The following is a 22,631-nucleotide window of genomic DNA, read 5'->3' as shown; positions in this document are numbered from 1 at the left end:
CCCCTCCAGCTATTTGCTTTCATCATTTATAAGTGTATTTGACAACAGGCTCCTTAGGGAAGCGCTGTGTATCTGGTGAGATCCAAGGCCAATAAAGTCTCACTAAGCACACCAGAAGTAACGAATTCAATTTTGGATTTTCCTTTTAGGACTTCTATTTTAGACAAATAAAACAACAATGAACCACAGAAAACGTGGTGCAGGATTAAACATACATGTTTTTACCTTCTCTTGAGCCTGAAAAACATCTTGAAATTAATGCGAGGTGACAGAAAATCTAGTGGTTAGTTTAGATACACATTCCCCAGCTGTGAAGGTGTGCTTTTGAATGTTGGCACACAAAAGTAGTAAGCACTAGGAAGGAGAAACAAAAAGAAATAACTGCCAGGAATACTTTGTTCATGCAAGAATTACAGGAGAATAAACTCTTTAAAACATACATTAGTAAACTGCAGGTCCAGGTCACACCTCTTTTAGGAAAGGGGAAGGACACAGCAAACAAAACAAATACCCCAGCGACCTTCTCGTTCCTAAACCATGTTTTTTTTTTTTTTTTAAATAAATAAAATAACATGACACCTGATGAAAACAATTAGCACTAAGTGGCAGCAGCATAGGTATCTGAAGTAGAAGGTCCAGAGAGGCCATAGAGAGCTTGAGCTCAGGTGGACACTAGCATGAAGGTTTTTACACAGCCAGGTATCTGGCTGAAGAATCTCTATGACAGGGAAAAGGTGGGGAGACCAAGAAATCTGAGTGAGTGAATTCAAGATGATTGATAATAATCTCCTGGCAAACACAAAAGCACACAGTGGCACCTTGACCTAAAAGAAGCAAATACAGGAGATAAAAACATGTACTGGACGATGGACATAGCATTAGATAGGAATTTGGAATATCTCCTAAGGGAAGTTCTGTTAGGAAGGAATCGTGATGAAGATTCAGCAATAGGGTCTCCTTCCTTTGCAGAATCAATTGTGTGGGTGAAGCTGTGACAGCTGCAAACTGACGAGCAGTAAACCTGGCAGCCATGCTGCAGCCACTCCACATACCTCACAGCCCTGGCATGGTTGACTGCTGGTAGTGCCATAAGAAAAAAGGCGAGACACGAGAGAGAGCAGATGCGGTTAAGGTACTCCCTAAGGCAGAAATTACTGTTTATATTCCTACTATCTTAGCCTTGAATGCGGGAGCAAAAGCTAGGGCTTGCTGGAGCCATCCAAATTAGTTCTTCCTCCTCTCACTTATGTCTCTCATTGCTGAGATAGTTAAATTCAATTACACTGCTGCAAAGCCAACACAGACAATACTTTCATTAGAAGTGCAATGCTCCTGAACACCAGGTAAGATACTACTTCATACCATTAAATTCAGTTCAAGTTCTGACTAAGATTCCAGGCCAACAGCATCTTGGAGATGCATCTCAGGGGTAAGGGAAAAAACCTGGTCTCATAAAACTATACTATTTTTCATAGCTTAATTATAATTAACGGCATACTACAAAGGAACCACAGACCAATCCTTTTGTCAGAAAAAATGTTAATGAGAATATCAAAAACTGTGGATAAACAGAATTCTATATGTGGAAACCTACGAAGACCGCAGTTAAGATTTGGTGATTCATGGAGAAAGAGGTCTTGTCATCTTTCACAAAGACAGAATTATTGATTCCAGAACTGTTTAATCCAAACCAGACATGAGGCTAAACTCTCATTTTCCAGACCTTACAGAAAACCATTGGCAGGCTGACCAAAGTATCAGGAATACATAACAAAGCTTGCATACAGAAATGTAAGAATACTCCTTGTTAGTCCCCAAGGTGAAGGTCAATGTTAGCAAGCTGCCAGTTCTAAGAAGACAGTCCAAGGGCGTTCTCCTATTTACAGCCCTGCAGAATGAAGTGGCTGAGGTCATGCAAAAAAACAGTCAAGCAATCTAGAAAGCTGACTGCTAACTTCAGGGAACCCTCAAATGCACATTCTTATGTCTCTTTTTCAAGTGGAAGGAGGGTGGCAGCATTTATTGTCACCTGACCACAACATGACTTTATGCTGGAGATGAATGAATTCTAGCTTTTGGGTTAGTTTTTAAGCATTTAGTTTTTCATAACAATGAAACAAAGCACATGTTGCTATTTAAAAATCAAGAGTTGAAATGGAAAGAATCCCTTCACAGACGTTAAGGGACACACCACCAGGAGAGGTATAAACGCACTGCAGAAAGAAGTGAAAGAGAATTCTGCACAGTAACAACTCCATAGGCATGCTTACCCAGCAAACTGTGAAAAAGAATGCTAAACATCTTCACTACACCCATCTCTGCTAATTTTCCACAGGGTCAAACACTGAAAGGCATAAGCTCACAAAAATGAGAATTCAAGATACAAACAAGTTTAATATCCTGTACTTAGAGAGGAAGACACGGTGAATAAAGAGCAAAAAACTCAAAACTAAACCACACACCATTGTGCAGCATGATTTTTCTCTAACAAGCCACCAGTTTGCCAATTTTTATAAGCATTCAGAACTGTGGGCATTTTTAATCACTAGTTTTTCAAGGATCTCATTTTTTAACACTATTTATATTCATACAAACAACAATTTTGACTTAAACCTAATAGCTGATACAGCAATTATATTAATGTGCATTCTTTTGTGTTTCCAGTATTAATGTAAGGACTAAACAAAGTGGCGCCATTCATATATTTATCATCAGAAGTACAAGCATTGTACTTCTTTATTCCCTATATTTTTACAGACAAATGGCCCTAAGTTGATTTGATTTACAGTAAGAAGCAGGAAGGCTCAAAATACAAGACATCACTTGGGAAACAAGGCATATCAAACATGAAGGCATTTTGTTTTCACTTGGATAGGTGACAAGGTTGATGTGGAGCTGGGAACTCTGCCAAGCAGATGTGCTCCAACATGTCAGTGGGGTGGAAGAGCAGCAAGTGGGAAGAAATGAGACTGCTCTGCGTGCACCAAGTCTCCAAGCTTCCCTCTTCGAGTACCTCACTGTAATGGAATTAGCCACACAGGACTAGAAACACTTCCTACATCAAAGCTGAATCTTCCACTAGCACAGGCACCCTTGTCAGGTACACAGAATTTCTGTAATGTGTTTAAAACCAAACAGCCCCCTGCTCTGAGGGCAGTACACGCTTTTAGCAGAACCCCTAGCAGCACTGCTCCATTGCCCAAATAGCAGATTAACGGGCAGGGCAACTAACTGCCCAGCTTATTTTTAATGCTAGTATTTGCTGTTGGCATAGAATTACTCCAGAAATAACTCTTGAACAATAGTTACCAACTTCAGTCAATTGAAAAGTCAGGCTTCTAGACTTCGAGTAAAAGACAGGGAATACAACCTGTCAGTTACTGTTCAGTGCTGCTTTAGTTTACTACTTTGTTAACACTGGCAAGAATCTCGTCACATTCACAATAAAATCTGGTCACTGCTTGTACAATGAAACCAATGCCTGTCATCACTTATAATTCCTTGACAATATTATTTACTTTTCTCCTCCAGCTGGAGCATTAGGTGGCACACAGCTACATTAATGAAAATCAAGCATTTTTGCCTCCTCCTTTTCAGTCAGAAACTTAATGCTATTTTAAACAAACACAACACCTAAGCCTACTGGCTTCCAGACAAAGACCTATACTGGCTATAGACAAAGTACTATAAGCAGAGATAAAAAGAAATAAGTTATCTGCACTCTCCAAGTAAGACATGCAAGTTGCTCCTTCCTGCGTTCACTGAAGAAGTTCTATCAGCAAAGAAGTAGCTTTTGGTTTCTTAGCACCAGGAGTTAAGACTTCAGCCTTCCAGTACCATCCTTCTAGACCAAAGACCAACTATTAAACAGCAAATTCACATGTGGTAACACAACTTGACAGTGACACAACAGAGCCAGTTGTTAGGAAAAAGTGTATCTATGCAACTTCTTTGAATCCAAGCATTTCCCTGGAAGTAGCAATCCTCCTCTAGCCTCCTCTAAAAATTTTCCTTACAGAAAATATTTAGATGTATTTAGAAATATGCAGAGGAGATAAGCTTGTTTAAAACAACGGAGCAACATGATTAAAGCCTGTTACCACAAAATATTGACTATTTTTCTGACGCCAAGATATTTGTTAAACTATTTGACTACAGCTTTCAATCCATGGAGTATCTGATAACAACTGCAAGAGCCAAATAGTTCTGACTTTTTGAAAACAAAGCTACACTGATGAACTACAACTTGAAAAAGAACCATCTACCTGAATTACAAGAGATATTTGAAACAGTTTATAGCTCACATTAAAGTATGATGCTAGGGTGTGTATTTATTCCAACACACCCACCATAGCAGGCCGCTTTGCAATGTAATACTATTTTGATATTTAGTAGTTTCACAATACATACAGCACTCAAAAAAAGTAACAATCAAAATGGTTGCTATCTCTGTAAAATATATTAGCTTTGTTTCTTTCAAGTCAAGCACAGAGAACAGTCTCCTTCCAAAATTAACAGAACATTATTGGCATAAATGTATTACTTTATATATTCATAAGAGTATTTTTATTGTTTGTATTTTGGGGACTAGCACTTCCTGAAGAAAATTTAAATGGCTGTAGTAGTAAGGAGTGAAAAAATAGAACTGTTGGAAAACAAAAACTGCTTTCTTGCATCTTGTTACAGTAACATACAAATGTTGAAATGGGGCAACTGACTATTGGTGTCTGTTTACCCCACATCGCTCCAGGTAAAGATTGAATTAAAGCAGGGATCTGTGTCAATCAGAAACGTGCCACATTTAACTTGAAAGCAACACACCTCATTTTGAGGTCACCATTTATACTCTTGTAGTCTACATTCACTACAAAACTCTCACCATTATGGAAGCAAAAATGCTGTAGGCCTCCAATAGTTCAAGTCTGTGTGGTCATTTCTACCTTAAGAGACAGTACCATAGCCCTGTCCCCATATTACAGGTTGGTATCAGAGTATAACTTAGTCCTTCGTGGGGAAAAAAAAAGATGACTACCCTGCAGTTATGGTTATTTAGAGTAAAAAAAAAAAAAAAAAAAAAAAAAATCAAGTTCAGACTCAAGCATATAGCCATGAATGTCCATTTCCATTAGCAGATATTAATAAAATTTGTGTTGAAAGTTTAAGAGGAAAAATTTTAACAATAGCTTTCAAATTGTCTTACCTTTATTTTGTCAACTTTCACTCTTCCTCAACTCAACAGCAGATACTCACAGTATGTTTAGACTACAAAGAGGAAGAAATAACATTATTAAATGCTGAAAAATGAATGTATGGGGGAAATACCCAGAGACAAATACTTGCACTTAGCCTCATTCCAAGGCAGAAAACAAAACAATTAACAGGGAATTAAAATAATGGATTAAAGCACACTCACATTATTCTCTCAGCAATTCTTTAGCTGTAGCCTACAGTTACTATCACATATAGGAAGGTAGACTGAAGACAGATATTAAACTATGTCTGACATTTACACAGGCTATTAAGAGCTGCTTTTTTTTTTTTTTTCTCCTCTAATGGAACATCAGTTCAGTATAAGCTTCCCATGCAAGAACCAAGTGCCTTCATAAATTGAAGAATCATACTGTTCAAAGGTTGGAATAACTTCATAGCAGTAGCATGATTTGCATTGCTCTGTACTTTCAAATAGCTGCCTAAGCCATATGACTGTTTGCACCAGAAGACTGGAGACAAAATACAGCTGCAGATCTCCATATATTGAGACTTCTGTAATAATGGAAGACCTATCAAGATGAACATTGTAAAGCAGCTATATTTAAGTTGCAAGATGAATCTTTCTTATGCAAAACTTCTTACATACAAGAACATCCACTTCTTCAAGAAAGGAAAAAATGAACCCTGATACTAGCATGTCTTCAAAAAACTCATTGCTCGTCAATGCAACGCATAAAGTACAAAATGTGCCTACTTCAGACACCAGAAAAAGAAAACACAAGTTACTTTAGATACACAAAATAAACTAATGGGACTGATGTCACAGTTGAGGACATGGAGTGATGTTTTGGGTTTTTTTTTTGGCCTTGCCTATTCTTTCACCTCTCCTGCTCCCAAGACACTAAAAACTGCAGCCTCTGATAACAATAAGGCAGCCTTAAGATGACTTAAACTATGTCTCCCTCCTGAAGATAAGCTCCTGGAAAGTGAATGCTCATTTTTTTTTTAATACCACTAACTACTTGTCAGCATTACTATATAGCCTGGAACTGCAGCACCTACCTGTGATAGGGTGTTCCACTGCAGAATACTCTTTACTAAGAAAGAGATGCGATTCCTTCCAAATGGAGTTGCACATAATGGTTAGGTCATGCTAGCTTCCTCATATCCAGCTCATTAATGGGGTAGCTTTTTCAGCCTCCATTCTTCAGCACTGCCTATACTCTGGCAGCTACATTGTACTTATTTTTTATAAATATTTACCTAATATGAAAACATTTTAAATTTGAGTCAATTTCCTAGAAAGCTTCTGTAACTTCAGCTTAAGGGAAGGGGGAATTCTAGTTCACTCTTCAAGTAAAAGCCTTCTGAACATATAAGATCATTTTAAATAAGGCACAGATACTAATGACTTCAAGTTTAATATTGTATTATTGATGCTGTCAAAATACAACTTTTGGCAGTTAAAAAATAATGCATTATTTTATTACTCATCAATAATAATCCTAAAGACAATCTTATCTTGACATTTAAAAAAAGCACCATCCACGGTTATATATTATTAAATCCATGGCCATACGTACAATTCAGTTTAAGACTACATGTTCATACCTATTATTGAGCTGAGTTTTTGAACAGTAAAGTATTTCATTTTAATTAGTCATTACTTCTTGTAGTATCCAAATTATATGGCCATGAATTTTTTCACCTTATCTATTTAAAAAAAAACAAAAACAGGAAAAATTAAAAATTGAGTTTCCACCACCTTTAGAGTATGCTCCTTGAGGAGCCATCTAAGAGCTCCAGCAGTTACTTTCCAAGCCTTTGTTAGCTTTATATATCAGTGCTCTAAAGAACAGTAAAGAAAATAACATTACTGAATTGTAGTTCAATTTTTTTTACTAGACAGAAAAAACATTCTGAGAAACACTAAGTTCTGCCTTGAAAATCTTTGTGGCGTGAAATACCTCTAGTTATACATAATTCCAGCTACGTTGTGCTATGTATATCTCAGGAGATTGTCCCAGTGAAAGCTGCAATCTTGGGATGTCTAAACATTCTTCCTTGTAGCTGATAGCCTGTAGCACAATACATTTGATAGTTTGAAGAATATTCTAATAACCAAAGAGCACCAAGTTCTGATGATCAATTTCTAACTGGTCTTCAGAAAACAGCAATAATGATGCATAAATAAAATATAAACTACAAATGAAGTAACAGGAGGCCTAAAGCTGTTGACCACTACTTGAGTTTAAATCTCATCTGTAAGGTATCTGAGATATTTGTAAGATATCTGTTTCATCCGTAAAGTAAAAAAAAAAAAAACAAACAACAAAATAAAACACACTAGTCTTTTTGCCTGACATTTCAGTAAAAGTGCATTCATTTTATGCTAGACATGAAAATAACCTTTCCAAGTACTTTATCATTCTTCTTTTAATTTTTTAAAAAACGGATTTGGTGTTATATTTCTGTTCAATTGAAAAACTGGCACTTTATATGCTTTAATTGGAAAAGCATGCTTCCTAACCAGAAGATAAAAACATGGAAACAAGACTAAAAATCAAAACTCCCTCAGAGCTGCTACTGTATAGCTTTTAAATTAAAATAGCAAAGAACAACAGTAGAAGAGTAAAAGTTGATAGTTTTTTCAATGTTTGTGTTTGGGTTTTTTTTTCCAGTTTAAAATAGTACTAATTTGACAGCATTAAATCAGGTTAGTAATTGATTTTGCAAAGCTATCTGCCATTTCCTTAAAGGAGGTAGAATATGAAGGATGTGACTTGAGTAACAATGGCCTTGTCTGGCTGTAAACATTTCACAAATAACGGATATAAATATCTACAATAGAAAGTACTGTGGAAGAAATTGTTCTAGAAATTATTTTTATGAACTTGAGAAGAAAACAGTAGATACATTTAATATATTTACTTATTTGCATGTAGTTTAAATGATACAGAACAAGATATCATGTTAGAAATCCACATACAATATAAAAAAAATTTGTTTGGTATATTCACCATTCTGCTCACATTTGTAATAACTGCTTATCCACGCTTAAGTTCAGGTATTCATATTATTTTTCTTACATTAATTTTTGTATATGTGCAATGTTTCAAGAACAACTACACAATGTGAAACCCTGACTTCTGTAGCACTTTTTCATCACAGTCTGAACATACAATAGCTACTTACATCTCAACACATTGGCTTTTTCAAACACTAGTAATTAAGGCATTTTTGTTGTATGCTTTTTCAATAGTGCAAACAAAAACTGTCTTTAGTTTCAGTTAAAACAAAGAAATAATTGAATATTTCAGAGTTGTCTTTAATATAGTTGGAAGATAGCTGTGCATTTTGGAGTTCTTGTGAATGAACACTAAAAGCTCTTAATGCCGATTGCTCGTGTTGGTTCTTTATTACTGTCAGTCAGACAAGACGGCAGAACCACTTGAATTCATCTTTTTATGCAACGCTGTAGGAAAACAGTGAATACCTAGTAATTGAATGAATCCCAAATGCAGCAAAGGCATACAGTTTTCATAGTGCAGTTTCACCTCACTGAAGTAAAAGTTGCTCCTACTAGACATTTTTCCACTTCAATGTGAAGTAGATTGTTAGGATTTCGTTAGTGGTTTCATTAAACAGCTTGACAGTTCAGTTCTCTTCCACCAATATTTTTCAGAAGGCTTTCAGAAATAGTATGTATTTCAGGAACATTTTAAAGGATTGTTTCACCACATAAGCGCATCATTTCTCAGTCGTGTCAGCACAGTTGTAATAAATAAGCATTTACATCCTAGAAGAAAAAAAAAAAAGACAATGTTTGTCATATTACCTACTCTTATAATACCAACTGTAGGTCTGAGAATAGGTTACTCAATCAGGACCATAATATAAGAATTACAATTAGGGCAAATTTCAGAATATCCACATGTTCAGGACTGTTTTTTTTCTTATTCTTTCAAAAACAATTTTTAATGCTATGCTTATGAGCACAGTGGCACTAATTGTCTAAAGCCATCAACTTAGCATTTCTTTGCTCACTTCACAAACACCAGTGGCAGGATACAAAACTATATTTCATAGACATAATCTCACTAAATGATGATGTTTAAGAGTCACTGTTACCCACCCTACACCCCTCCAACATTCTTATACTTTTCCTTTGCTCCTCACTTGTGCCCTTGGTCACACACATCCTGGAGAACCTTAAGGAGGCAAACGAACAGAAAGAAGGAAAAACTGATGCTAGCAGTAACTGCTACACTGATCCATCAGAAGAACTGGGCAATCTATATTACAAGCTACCACTGCTCTACCAGTGGAGAGTTAGTTGATTCTTCTAAATATCAACTATCTGAGACTCTGTAAGAAGCCTGTAATTAGCCCTGTAGAGATGTCAAAATTCCAGACAGGGAAGCAGAGCAGTCCCAGAAGGGTAAAAAACTTATTTGCTCGATTCACCAATACAACAAATTCTATGTAACTATGTACTGTAAGATTCTGAGTAGTTGTAGATCCAACCAAGTTCCTACACATATAAATAGAGCAGGCAATCACTAAATTCTTTTCAAGTTTACTCTAAATGGCTGCTTTATGTTCTGGTTCATTCCCTGCCTTTCTCAGGTCATGCCAGTGGGAGGGAGGTTTCTTCCTCAGTGTAAGCTTTGGTGCCCAGCCTCAGAAAACTACCTTTAGAGAGATGAGTAACACACACAGCAAACCATGTATTAATCGGACATCACACATAGTATTGATACTGTAAGTATGCCAAGAAGGGCACAGAGGTCATTCACTTCAGATGGAGCTGCTCTTCTGCCCTCCACAAAATTACTATTTTTTAAGCATTAGGCCAGAAAAAAGATTTAGAATTTAGCATGTTGTCACTTGCCCTGGTAACTTAACATGCAAATGCTAACACCACTTGCCAGAGTGAGAATCCGCTGCATTACACACAGATGAGGTACAGCAAATTTTAAAGAAAACACCTGTGCTTCACAGTCTACTTACTTATCTGAACCCCTTTTTTTGAACATTCTAAGGTTTATTACTATTTACTATTTTATTAAATGTCATTAAGGAGATACTTTATAAAGGTCGGAAAAGATAAAAATTCATCAGCATCCTAAACCGCAATACTAGAATTTCAGACTAAGGACTGTGCAATATACTTGAGCATTGGTGAAACATACTCTAACAGCTGATACAGTTCTAGCCTTTAATAGTTTAGAGTAAATAGCATCCAGTAAGAGGAAAACCACATGTATAAATGGCATAACTATACTTATTACTGAACAACTGTAACTGGATTACCTTTGCTATATTACCAGTATATCCTGGAACCAGAGTAAGATGATTTTCTTGTTCCCATAATTCACTTAATTGTTGTTTTAAAATAACCATATTTCTGAAAAACAACCAATAATAGTTTTTAACATGTATACTACAGTTTCCCATACTTTGATTGAAAGAGGTGTTTCATGCTGTATATCGCTTTAGTCTTAATATTAGCATAAACTCAGATCAATATTTTTTCTGCAGCACTTAATATCCCAATAATTATATTCTTTATTTGCTAGAAGTTAAAATCAAAAGAAATACAAGAATGATAATCTTTCAAACAAATTTCCAAACACCACCTGTGACTTGACAATTAAAGAACTTAAATGCTTTTAAGCTTCTACTTTCAAATTGTAAGCATCAATTTTTCCTTTGTATAAAAAGGTGCGCTCCTGTTGATCAGCACTAATAGGGATTTTGAGATGAAATCAGCTACAGAAACATTTAAATGTTTTCCAACACTATACTCACCCATCCTCTGCCCTCTCTTTATGCGCAGATAGTTCTGACCACCATCTTTTAATTACAGCTTGAAGCCAGTTTAGACCAACTATCACATATCTGCAATAACATTTTATACAATTCAAATATCCACAAGTCAGCCAATACTTTCATGCAAGCACAAATGCAATTTAGAAAGCCACACATTTGCTGGTTTGGAACAGACAGAATTGCACAAATTCTCAATTTTAGGCAATTGCCCATGTTCTCATTTTTTTAAGTTGTAAACTAAAGTACTTCTTAAAAAGTAGTAAGAGATTATTTATGTTATACCTGAAAGTTTAATTGATCTTATGTTAAAGAACATGCTGAAACCTTGCTGCCATTGTGCTTCACTGTTTAGAATGATATACCTACACGAAGCCAAAAACTAACTCCCCCATGGTTGCTTAACCCTGCAGAACTTTTGTTTGTTTGTTTTAAATTAAACCCCTGAATGCTATTAAAAACAATATGAAGGCTTATACAGAAGCTCCTTTAGGTAGGTGCTTCCCCAAGAAAGGCAGGGCTGGTGGGAAGGAAGATGAGTCAGAGGACCAAACATCTTTAAACACATGGATACCACATAGCCAGGAAGGAATGGCATTTAGACATCTGAAATTGATACTTACTCTTCATATTTGCTTTTAAGTAGTGATTTCACTAAAGGCAAAAGATCTACACAGCAGCCAACTGAAATATATGGTTTTTCTTCCTGTAAACTTAAAAAACAAGATGTTTCAGAAGTGCAAGAAATTCTCTGTGGGCATAGTACATTCGCATGTCCCACTTCCTGTTTGTACCTGTTTGTAAGCATAGGAAGGCAGTCTACTACAACTCCAAGATCTTGTATCCTAGAAACATGGAAGATAAAATAAGTATCACTAGTTGAGCACAGGTTGAACTATGTTTCCATTAATAAGTAATTATTGATAATTTACAAGATTTAAGGAAATCCTAAAAGACTGCATCATATTTGGTTTTGCTACCAGTTTAAGAACATAAGGGAAGAGAAAATCAAGTTTACCTCAATAGGTAGGCTACCAGTTCACCTATACTTCTCCTTCTCCAAAAGGTTAAAGCGACATTCAGCCTCAGATTCCTGCTGAAAAGAACTTGAGCCATAGTTTCATGGTCCTGAGAAACCTGTATGTTTTTAAGAATACAGAAGTTGACAGCAAGGTAAGTAGTCAGCAATGACACAATAAGCTGCTTCAGTATGGCAATGCTGGAGTATATGAAAATATATTTTACCACCTGTATGATTAATAGAAGTTTTCTTAATAGTAGCCTTAGAGCATGAATCACCCTTGGAAGAAGGCACCAACAGACTTTCTACTATACCTAAAATCTGCAAGAATAAGGTCTGCAAACACTTGAATAGAGATATCTAATAATTGGAGCACTTACTCATAGGCATTAACCTATAAGTCTTAACAACTTTGAGAAGCGCTTATTTAAATACTTTACATCTGAAAGTACTTCATACAAGCCAGCAGCGTGAGTGTGCAGCCCAGAAAGTCCATCGCATCACCTGCTCTGCATCAAAGGAAGCATGACCAGCAGTTTAAGAGAGATGATCGGTCCCCTCTACTCTGCTCTTCTGACACCCAATTTGCAGTACTGCATCCAGCACTGGGACTCTGTGTAAGAGCAACATAGAGCTGTTGGAGCAGATTCAGAGGAAGGCAGTGAAGGTGATCAAAGGGCTGGAACATCTTTCCCAAGAAGACAGGCTGAGGGAATTTTGACTGAACAGGAGAAGAGGAGGCTTTGGGGAAACCTTAAGTACTAGAAGGCCAATGAAAAGAGAGCCTACAAGAAAGATGCAGAGAGACTTGACAAGTAGTACAGTGATAGGACAAGTTCTTTACAGAGAGAGTGGTGAGGTGCTGGAACAGGCTGCCTAGAGAGGTTGTGGATGCCCCGTCCCTGGAGGTGTTCAAGGCCAGGTTGGATGGGGCCTTGCGCAGCCTGGTCTGGTATTAAACGTAGAGGTTGGTGGCCCTGCATGTGATAGGGGGGTTGGAGATTGGTGATCTTTGAGGTCCCTTCCAACCCTGGCCATTCTGTGATTCTGTGACAAAGTGCTAATGTGTTTTTTTTTGTTTGTTTGTTTTTTGTTTTGGTTTTTTTTTTTTTTTTTTTTTTTTATCTATGCAGAAGGGTAGGTTTAGGATAGATATTCCCCATTATATGGGGAAGGGTAGGTATAGGTTAGATATTAGGAAGAAATTCCTTACTATGAGGGTGGTAAAGCATTGGAACAAATTGCCCAGAGAAGTTGTGGATATCCCATCCCTGAAGGTGCTTGAAGCCTGGATGGATGGGGCTTTGGGCAATTTGATTTAAGGAAAGGTGTCTGACTATAGCAGGGCTGTTGAGAACAGAGGATCTTTTAAGGTCCCTTCCAGCTCAAACCATTCTGTGATCCCACAATTTTTTTTATCCTTCCCCATCACACAGCCTCTCCTGCTTCTAGCTTATTTGCCACTCACTCATTGAAGCCATTAGTTTAAATGGTGTTTAAAGGTACCACCAACTTGGCACCTCCAGAGCACTCTCTTCATGGAACTGTAGGTAGAAGCTGCCATGAAGAGACGGTACGGCGACAGTCTTACTTGTCATGCTTTCTGCCATGACTCACTTTGTTACCTAGTGAGGCCTGTAGGTGTTTAAAACAGCTACACTGAAAGAAAGGAAAACCTCAACAGAAAAGGACTGAGAAAGCTCTGTCACAAAACACATTTATTTCATATTCATCTGATGTTGTAGCCAGTTTCAAAAGCTCTGCAACCATTTCAGTTTCCTTAAGTAATCTCTGTAAGAACAGTCTTTTACAATCATTTAAGTTGTTTTCATGGTCACCAAGCTAACGCTATTAAAAACAACCCCATCCAATCTCACCAGCTTATTCCCATCCATACACTCACATCTTCAAAAACAAATGAGGCCATGCATCTTAAGTCATGAAATCTAACCCAGCCAAAACAATATTTTTCACTTGATGCTGGTATGATCTGAAATTAGACTAGGATGTCAGATCTAAGTTTGTGCTGATAAAGTGGCAGGACTACTACTGTTGGCAACTGAATCAGTCTACTGAGGAATAAGACTGCAAATCACAAACTGAGCCAATCTGAATGTTAAGAAAACTAATCTACTCAAAAAAAAACTATTCAAAACTAACAAGAATGCTTACACTGAACTCAGATTTCTTTTAAGCTCAACTTACCTCTGAAAAAAATGCACTGTATTTGGAAGAGGGGCCTTCTGTTTGAGATGAGCCAGAGTCACTAGAATTCAGCAAGTGTGTACGACCGTCATTCAGTTTTGCTGGCAGATTCCCTGCACAAGCCAGTTCATTTTCTTTATTTGCCATGTTACAGCCCCTTGATTTAGGGAACTGTTTCTTCTTGTAACAAGGCTTTGCAGTATAACAATGGACTTTTCTTTTACAATGTACTGCTTTGAAGAGAGATAGGGGACTGGTCACCGTTTTTCCAACTGTTATTCTGCAAAAATACAGGAGTATTTTAGTAAAGGTAATTCTGTGCGTAAGTCAACACTTTGTATTAAGGTAAAATACATCATTATGAATTCGGCAGTAAACTTATAGGCTACTTCAGCATTTCACCATCAGTACATAGCCTCATGACAACTGAGTCATCAGAAATAAAACCTACCACTAATACTGTTTTCCTGCTTTTTTTAAAAAAAATTAACTCATTATCATAGAAAGGGACAACTATAAGCACTGTCGGTACAGTTACGATTTTTCATTGTGACAATTTGGGTGCTGTAATAAATTTGAATTGCTTCTTCCTCCCTGCTTGACTCCCTCCTGAAACTTCAGACTCTAAACAGCAAGACCCTCCTACCTGTTTGTGTATGAAGCCAGCTGTTTTGGAGATTTCTTATCCTGGGAGAAAGGGAACAAAGGAGGACAGGCTATTACTAAAAAGACTCAAACAGCATCACTGCTTTATCATGGACTAAATTTGCCAAGGATTCCCTCCCAGCCACCTTTTCTATTCTGTTTGAAGCACAGCTACACTAACATTTCTATAAATTATTTCACAGTGGTAAGTAGACATACAGCTGTCCTTGCAACACCACAGTCAACTAAAGGTTTGCGAAGTCTTTGGAAGAGGTAGGACTGTAACATCAGAGACTGACAAAGAACTAAAAACTGTGACTAGTATCAAAAAAGCTTCTGGAATTTGATGGTGAAGTTACATTAACTGTCTCTCATATACACCTAATGGCCAACAATATAGCAGATTAGCAGATGCTAGGAAAGATGGCAGCAGAAAATATTTCTTCAAAGCGCAACAAAAAAAACGAAAGCTGATGTAGGTAGAACTAGCTTGATTATCCTAGATTCACCAACAGGAAACATAAGCACCCTGATACCAATTAGGCTGCACAGAATGTTAATAATCTGAAGGACTAAGAAAATTCATTCGAGTTACACCATACAGATTCATAAAACCGTTGAAAATTAAGCAACAGCTTGAACTTGAATTTCTAAATGTTTATAGTAAACTTCAATGTCTTAAGAACTATTTCTCCTACCCCACCTCTCAGATTTACTGTTTCTTAACAAAGGAAAACTTTTTGACAATAGAATTCCTAACCTAGAACTTTTTCTGATAAGATTTCAGGAAAGAAGAGGAACAGAACCAAATTGCTATCTGCTGCTCATATGGACAACATGATACATCTGTGTCATCCCTGTGTGCCTATAACAATATTTCTCATGATATAACTGCTGTTCTATTCTACATCTAAATACAAAACATACTCAACACCGCTATGTCTCCAGTTCTAGATTGCGCAAAGCTATAAACTTTTATTTGAATATTAACTTCAGCTTCACTGGAAGACAGAAATACCTTACCTCCTTCATGATCTTTTTAGTGGAAGAAGAGATTCTTTTTCTGGGGAGATCAACAGGACGACCTTCAATATGCAGTACTTTCTGTTTTTTAGCATTGTGAGCCTCAGATGCCATAATCTCTCAAATCCCTATTTTCAAGGGAAAGATTAACTCAGGTCATATTTTGTAAAACAGCCAGCTTTCTTCAGATGCAACTAGCAACTACAGTTCAAATACTTGCAAGATATTCGATTATATAAACAAATCAATTCATTACCGTTCAGCAACATTAGCTGGAAGCCTCGTTAGTACCTCTCCGATAAGCACTTCAGAATTCCCGCCTTTAGCTCCCCACCAAAAGCAAAAAATCCCTCTTTGCCATCCCCAAGATACACGGATCTTGTTTACAGATCAGTTCAGTACACCTGCACTCTAGGATACCATACATGCAGGAATTCATGTAAAATATAAGACAAATTACTCATGAGAATTCTCCAAGTCTATTTCATCTGCTATCTAAAGAAATATAGTTGCTCTCAACTGTTTCCAAATGAGGAAAGACAGGAAAATAAAAATACTTCATATTTTTCAGGAACGAGGCAAGTTTAATCAGAATGAAAAAATGCCTTAGATATCTCCCCTTACCTGGTTGGCAATTCCCTCCCACAACTTCTCCTCAGTATACCACCTGGGTATTACTACTTGTAAAAAAAAAAAAAAATATTTCTATTTTGCAGATGATCTGTATGTATATACAGGCAAGTGGTTTTCTGTAGCACTCCAGGACAGGGAGGACCAACTGCCACTGAAGCGAAATCCCATCAGCCTGTCACAACCAAGAAGGTCCTTAACTTCAGTTCCTAAATAATCATTTTTCTGACTATTGCTGTGACAATGACAGCTTGTAACCATGCAGAGCAGCAGCTTCTTATTTGCCTGTTTAATAAATTATCTCATATTCCCTCCTCTTTCATACAAAGAAAAAAGTTGATTCCTAATGTACAAAACAACAGTATTAAACTGAAATGCATTCGAATTAAGAGTGGAAAACAGCATAAGGTGAGAAAAATGTCTTAACAAGGAATCCTGGGTTAGTACCTGTTTCAGTATATGAGTCATTTTCTTAAGGTTGAGTCAAAATATCTGCACTAGAAAGGTAAGTTTTCTACATAAAACTTGATGATGCCTTAAAGAGATAAGGATTATACACTGATAAAATGTGATGAGAGAGCATGAAGCCTCCAGCTGAAACAGGAAAAGAATGTAAAATTACAGACTCCCCCTTTAGAGGCCAGGAACAGAAATCCCAAAAGGCCCAATTGATGATCAGATACAAAGGAATGTTCAGTGAAGTAAAATATCCTTACATCTGTGCTCACTGTCCTACAGTTTAGGGTGGTCTTTCAAGTTGGTTTTGTTGGGGGTATCTAAAAGCAGCAGCAGCAAACATGAGCAAAGGAGACAGCAACAGACCCATAGAAATGGATGGCATACATCCAAAAGCCATATGAATCTAGGAAGAAATAGCTGTGTTATTAAGAGAGGTACAGAACCTCTCCTGTAGAGCTGCTAGGGTGCCGAAAGGAAAATACAGTCAGTATTTAAAGATGGCCTTAAGGAAGGTTCAGTGACATCTCTGTTGCACAAATTGGTAAACAATGCAATTAAGAATAGAATTAGTAGATACAAATAATGTCTTGGGAAAGAGTCAACCTCACTGAGTCTTGCTTTGAAGAATTAATGGCATTCTCCAAGCCTGTGATGCACACTCACAGAAAGTAGTGCAGTATGGGATATAGGAGAGCTGAAGGACAGATCAGACCCGGGATTCCAAAAAAGCTTCCTGAAGTCCTTCACTGAGGTCTCTCGAGACATTAAGCAATTCATTGATGAGAGAAAGTTTCTGCATGGAGAAATACCTAACAGCAATAAGAGATCTAAGCAGCTGCCACAGCGAACACTGCTGGAAATCTGCAGAAAAACTGTGCAGTTGGAAATATTTGTACAGTACCTCATGAAGGGGATAAATGAAGGCTGCTGGCAATACCAGGTTATACCAGAAACTAAAGATGAGGGTTAACTGACAAATTAAAGAACAGTGATGAACAATAAGCAGAAACAAAGATTAGGGGTGAACATAGAGCAAAGCATCTATGTCTGAAGGTGCGAAGAAATTCTGGGTTCACAAACAGAATTACAGGCTGTGAGCTAATAATTACCACCCACAATAAGATCTGAATATATGACAGTTTGCTTTACATCACTCAGACTGCTCAGTGTTCCATAAGGATCACTGATCAGCAATTAAAAATCTGTACACTGGGGACAGAGGGGCTTTACAGGAAATTGAAGCAGTCAAGAGAACTATCAGGTATATTCTAGAACAGTCAGACGCTGCCATCCCCTGCTATTTTTTTATACATATGGAGAATTTTTAAAAAGGCATATATATTTTTTTAAATATCAGGTCACACAACTTATACCTTGACTTCTTGAGTTTTTGACAATCCCATCATCATGAGTGCAGCTAGCTATATTTGTTCCAAACAGCCTAGTATATTATTTCTTAAGGCTAATACAACTCCTCTGCTTCACATGACTGAAAAAATAAGGATAAAATGAAGTCTCTTCAGCCTTAGTCCTTTAACATACAAGCTTAAACTGTTCTGCAGCACACTTTGTGACAACTGTAAATCAGAATAGAAACACACAAGTTCATCATGCTGACAGACTCCCATTCCATCCATTTTCTCCCTTTAACGAAGGGCTTTTCTAAGCAGATAACAATCCTTCCTCCCCTCTCCTCAGTTTTCAGGAAACAGAATGACCAGCATAACAGCAACCATGTGTAATGGGAAGTCAGGTTATCCTTAACTAATCACTGGACGTTACCTTGGCAGAGTTCTCCCAGCAGCTCTAATACTGTGCTAATTATTTAAATAAATATCCCCCACAAAACTCTGATCTAACCCAGATGCAATACGCCTCTAGAATCACACAGCACTTGCATGAAGGAAGGCAGCACTAAATGGCTTCCAAGTGCATAGCTGTCAAAGACAAGTATTAACAAACACTGCCACTCCCTCCCATCCGCTGACATTCTGGGCATGGCCCCCAGAAGGGGACAAACTTTTCTGTGCATGTTATGTAACCTTCACATGTTTTAACATAACAGATATCTTACAGCGCACAGACTTGAGTACTTTGCAGACAGCAAAACAAACGTGAAAGTTTTGTTTCAGTCATCTGCAACAGCCTCTAAAAGAATCATTTGTCCCACCCCATCCATTGCCAGAATTCTTAAAAGCTCCTTTTTCCTACAGCATTCCACATACATTAGCCATCACAGATGTTCTGGGGTTTCTCCCCCAGCCCTCACGTTATATCAAGAGCAATTCTCAAGGATGACAACATCGATCCTTATTTGAATCAGCTGGAAAAGTTCATTAATTGTTACTCCACAGAGAGGAGGTGCCTGCTCTGAATGCATTTGAAGCTGGCACACATCACAGAGCCAGGAAAGAGCAACTAATTTTACTAATTACCGCCAGATGTAAAAGGCTTATGAGACATTTCCAATAATGGTTATTCCAAATTTACTTCCAAAAGGGTAATCTGTCTAGAAAAATAAATTAGTGCTATCTTATGATGTAGAAGATTGAGTAAATTTGGCATCATTTCCTTCCATTTTAAGCCTGATTGACAAATATTACAGAATCCATCTGTCTCTTGATTGCACATCCTTCCACATGCTTTCATTAGGAAACAGATTTTTTTAAAAAGACTTTGTAATTATGCTCTGACAGTTCAGTAAGTGTTATGTATTGAATTATCTTAAGAAATGCATTCCTTAAAACCTTGAATTATCATCAATGCACTGTTTTCGTTCAACACTACAAGACAAGCCTTACACATCACCAGGGCACAAATTTCAGCTAACTGTACCCATCAGGCCATTTCTTTCAATTGAAGAGACCTACACGGGAAAAATTAACATCAACTACATTTGCATATAGAAATACTACTTGAGTGACAAGTTAACATTGCTACAATTTTTTAAGCTCAGCCTCCTACTACATAGGCACAGAATTTGTTCAGGGCCTGCTGCCATAAGCAGTCATAATGGAGCTTTGGAAGCGATCACAAGTTGTAGTTCAACAAAGTTTAGTGAGGATGAATCCAGGCATGGGGCAAAGTACTCCTTCACACAGTCTAATAAATGGACATTTAACTTCTAGGAAAGTATTTTGTCCAGGAGAGGTGAAAGTAGTAAAAGCACCATACTATTTTCTGCATGTGGAAGTAGAATTTAAAGGCATGTTAAATTTTAAAAAGCACTGGAAAGTAGAATCATAGAAGCAGTCCTCCACTAACAAAACAATGTTCTTTACCTGTTAATTTTCAGCTATTAACGCTCCAGGAAAAGCAAGGTGGAAAACTTCTATTGTGTTAAGACTATCTGACAGCTGTTAGGCAGGAAACAGAGATCTAATGTTTTGGAGCTCTCACATTAATACTGTCAATAAGCTTTAAGAAATTATCCATAAAAAACAAACACAGTAATTTTTTTTTTTCCTATTCGCTATTTAACCCCAATCTCTAGCAAGAACTTTAAATTCAAACTCTGAGAAAGGTGCACTGGAACTCCAAACCTAATGGAGTTACAGGTACCTACCTAGCCTCATGAGGCTGAATGCAGCCTGTGCCTATACTTCATGGCTTGAGATCACGTGGCATTGTGCACTGCACTTAATATTACCCTGCGTGTCTTTTGATGATGAGATGTCAAGAGCATCTAAAAAATCTTTAATTCAAACTCAAGGTGTTTACCATAGGATCAAGATACAGATCCATAGACATCCTTATTATTCTAACTGAAATGCATCAAGAAGACGAGCTGCAAAACTTAAGGATGTAGTTCAAGTAAACTAGTATAACACTACAACACAGGATATTCATGTATGTAAACATATTCGTATGAGGTTAACTATTAATACTACTCTTAAAACATAATAAAAGTTCTCAGTTATAAAGCTGAGGAATTAAAAACAAAGCTAACTTGAATCCACTTGAATAAGCTTACTGACACCTTAGTCAAAATTACATGCACTGATTAATAATGAAGGAACAGCTTTAAACTGAAACAATTTTTTTTTTCCAGCCAGCAAGGACCGACAGCCCCTTCTCTGCCATCTGTTACATTTAATTCTCCCACCAAGGCCAACCACCCTTCTTGTCCTCTGTTTGCAGCTACTGTTTGCAGCTCTGTTTTGCAGCTCTGTTTTGCAGCGGGAAGAACAGAAACTGAGGCAGTGAGAAAGACAACATTCATCTCACAAAAAGGGGCAGTTTTTTAAGCAAATCACACTCATCCTAGCTCCAAAGCACAGCACGTTGCTAGAATAACCTGACAAAACCACCCCACAGTCTCTAACTGCTTCCACTTTTCAGTTTGTTACACTGAACGACAAGCCAAACCTCTCCAGCACAGCAGAAAAAGAGATCTGAAGTCTTTTTAAGAAAGCAATTAACACAGGCTCCTGAAGCAAATGAAGACGTCTTGCTCCCTCCCTCTCCTCCGCACTGCAATAAGGCACCTGTCACACCCAGGGCGCAGAGCCCAGTCAGCAGGCCTCACCCCTGCTATTATCCTCCCCGGGCAGCATTACAACCCCGCCGCGCTCCGTGGGCACACGCCGGTTCTGACTGCCGGCTGACGCCGTCGTTTTAGAAGAAGGCCGAAGCGGAGCCCCGACGGACCCGAGGCAGGGCCGCGCGCCGAGCCCCGCGCGGGCGCAGCCGAGACCGACGGGGAGGCCGCCAGGGCCCAGCAGCCTGGCGGGGCGGCCCGGCTCCCACTCGCGCGCCGCGGCTGCCGGGATCGCAGAGGCGCCCCGCCCGAGCGAACGACCCCGGGGAGCAGCCGGCGGAAGGCCCGGCCGCCGCGGCCCCTCCCCGCCCGTCTCGCGGCGTCGCGGGCGCGCCCCGAGCCGAGGAGGGGCCCCGCCACGAGGGACTCCCTGCGGCCGACCTTCCCGGTGCGGCGGTCCGCGCGGCCGCGCTCACCCGCTGCTCATGGTACCGGACCGCCCACGCCGACAGGAGAGATCGTCACAGGAGGCTACGGCCGGGAGCCAGCGCCCGCAACCTGCGCCATTCAAACGGCGCCGCGCTGCATGCTGGGCCGCGCCCCGCCTCGCTCCGCCTCCGCCCGCGCCGTGCCGGAACAAAGCGCCCTCTGGCGGCCGCGCCGCAGCCGCCCACCTGCGAGGGCAGCCCTCTGCGGCGGCGCGCGTCCACAGGGCAGCGGTGGCGCTGTGGTCGCTCGGGGTGGTCGACCGCCGGCCCCTCGGACGCGCTGCAGTGCCCGCCCCGCGCTTCCCGCCGTTTTTTGCAGCCGCGCCTCCTGAAAAGAGGCGGGGGCGAAGGCTGGCTGCGCGGGCGTCGTGTGGAACTGACAGCGCTGTCACTGCATTCCGGTGTTGCTCACCATAGGGAAAGCTTTCTGATGCGTAATGTTCCTCGAGTATTTTTATTGAATCGGGAACTTTGCAACATTTGATCTCTACCGTGTCCGCAGGCAGCTAATGACACAGCACGGTTACGAGCTTCAGATGCTAAAACTGGCAGAGAAGTCCACGCTGACTGCAGTGTACAGCTAAGTACAAACTGCTTTCTGCCCCTGAGGCTTGGGTGTTATTTCAGCCCTCTGTTT

The 22,631-nt window shown here is 39.0% G+C and overlaps 1 protein-coding gene across 2 annotated transcripts; it reads right to left on the bottom strand.

The window, feature by feature from the left end:
• Nucleotides 1–6,623: 6,623 nt before the first annotated feature.
• KATNBL1 (katanin regulatory subunit B1 like 1) lies at nucleotides 6,624–22,080 on the bottom strand. Of its 2 annotated transcripts, none has more exons than XM_042814537.1 (10): nucleotides 21,983–22,080; nucleotides 15,938–16,065; nucleotides 14,916–14,956; nucleotides 14,270–14,549; nucleotides 12,062–12,180; nucleotides 11,838–11,888; nucleotides 11,667–11,756; nucleotides 11,026–11,115; nucleotides 10,528–10,621; nucleotides 6,624–9,010 (listed from the first exon to the last, which is right to left on the bottom strand). In XM_042814537.1, the coding sequence occupies exons 2-10, from the start codon at nucleotides 16,049–16,051 to the stop codon at nucleotides 8,978–8,980; spliced, it is 912 nt and encodes a 303-aa protein (XP_042670471.1). In that variant the 5' UTR covers nucleotides 16,052–16,065; nucleotides 21,983–22,080; the 3' UTR covers nucleotides 6,624–8,977. The 2 variants fall into 2 exon arrangements, with proteins under 2 accessions (XP_042670471.1, XP_042670472.1); XM_042814538.1 differs by lacking the exon at nucleotides 21,983–22,080 and adding an exon at nucleotides 21,555–21,638.
• Between the last annotated feature and the right edge of the window lie 551 nt (nucleotides 22,081–22,631).

Source organism: Centrocercus urophasianus, unplaced genomic scaffold (assembly GCF_019232065.1).
Source record: "Centrocercus urophasianus isolate 14NV4802_14NV808 unplaced genomic scaffold, USGS_Curo_1.0 seq_14, whole genome shotgun sequence".
NCBI lineage: Eukaryota > Metazoa > Chordata > Aves > Galliformes > Phasianidae > Centrocercus > Centrocercus urophasianus.
This window is presented reverse-complemented; position numbering and strand designations above follow the sequence as displayed.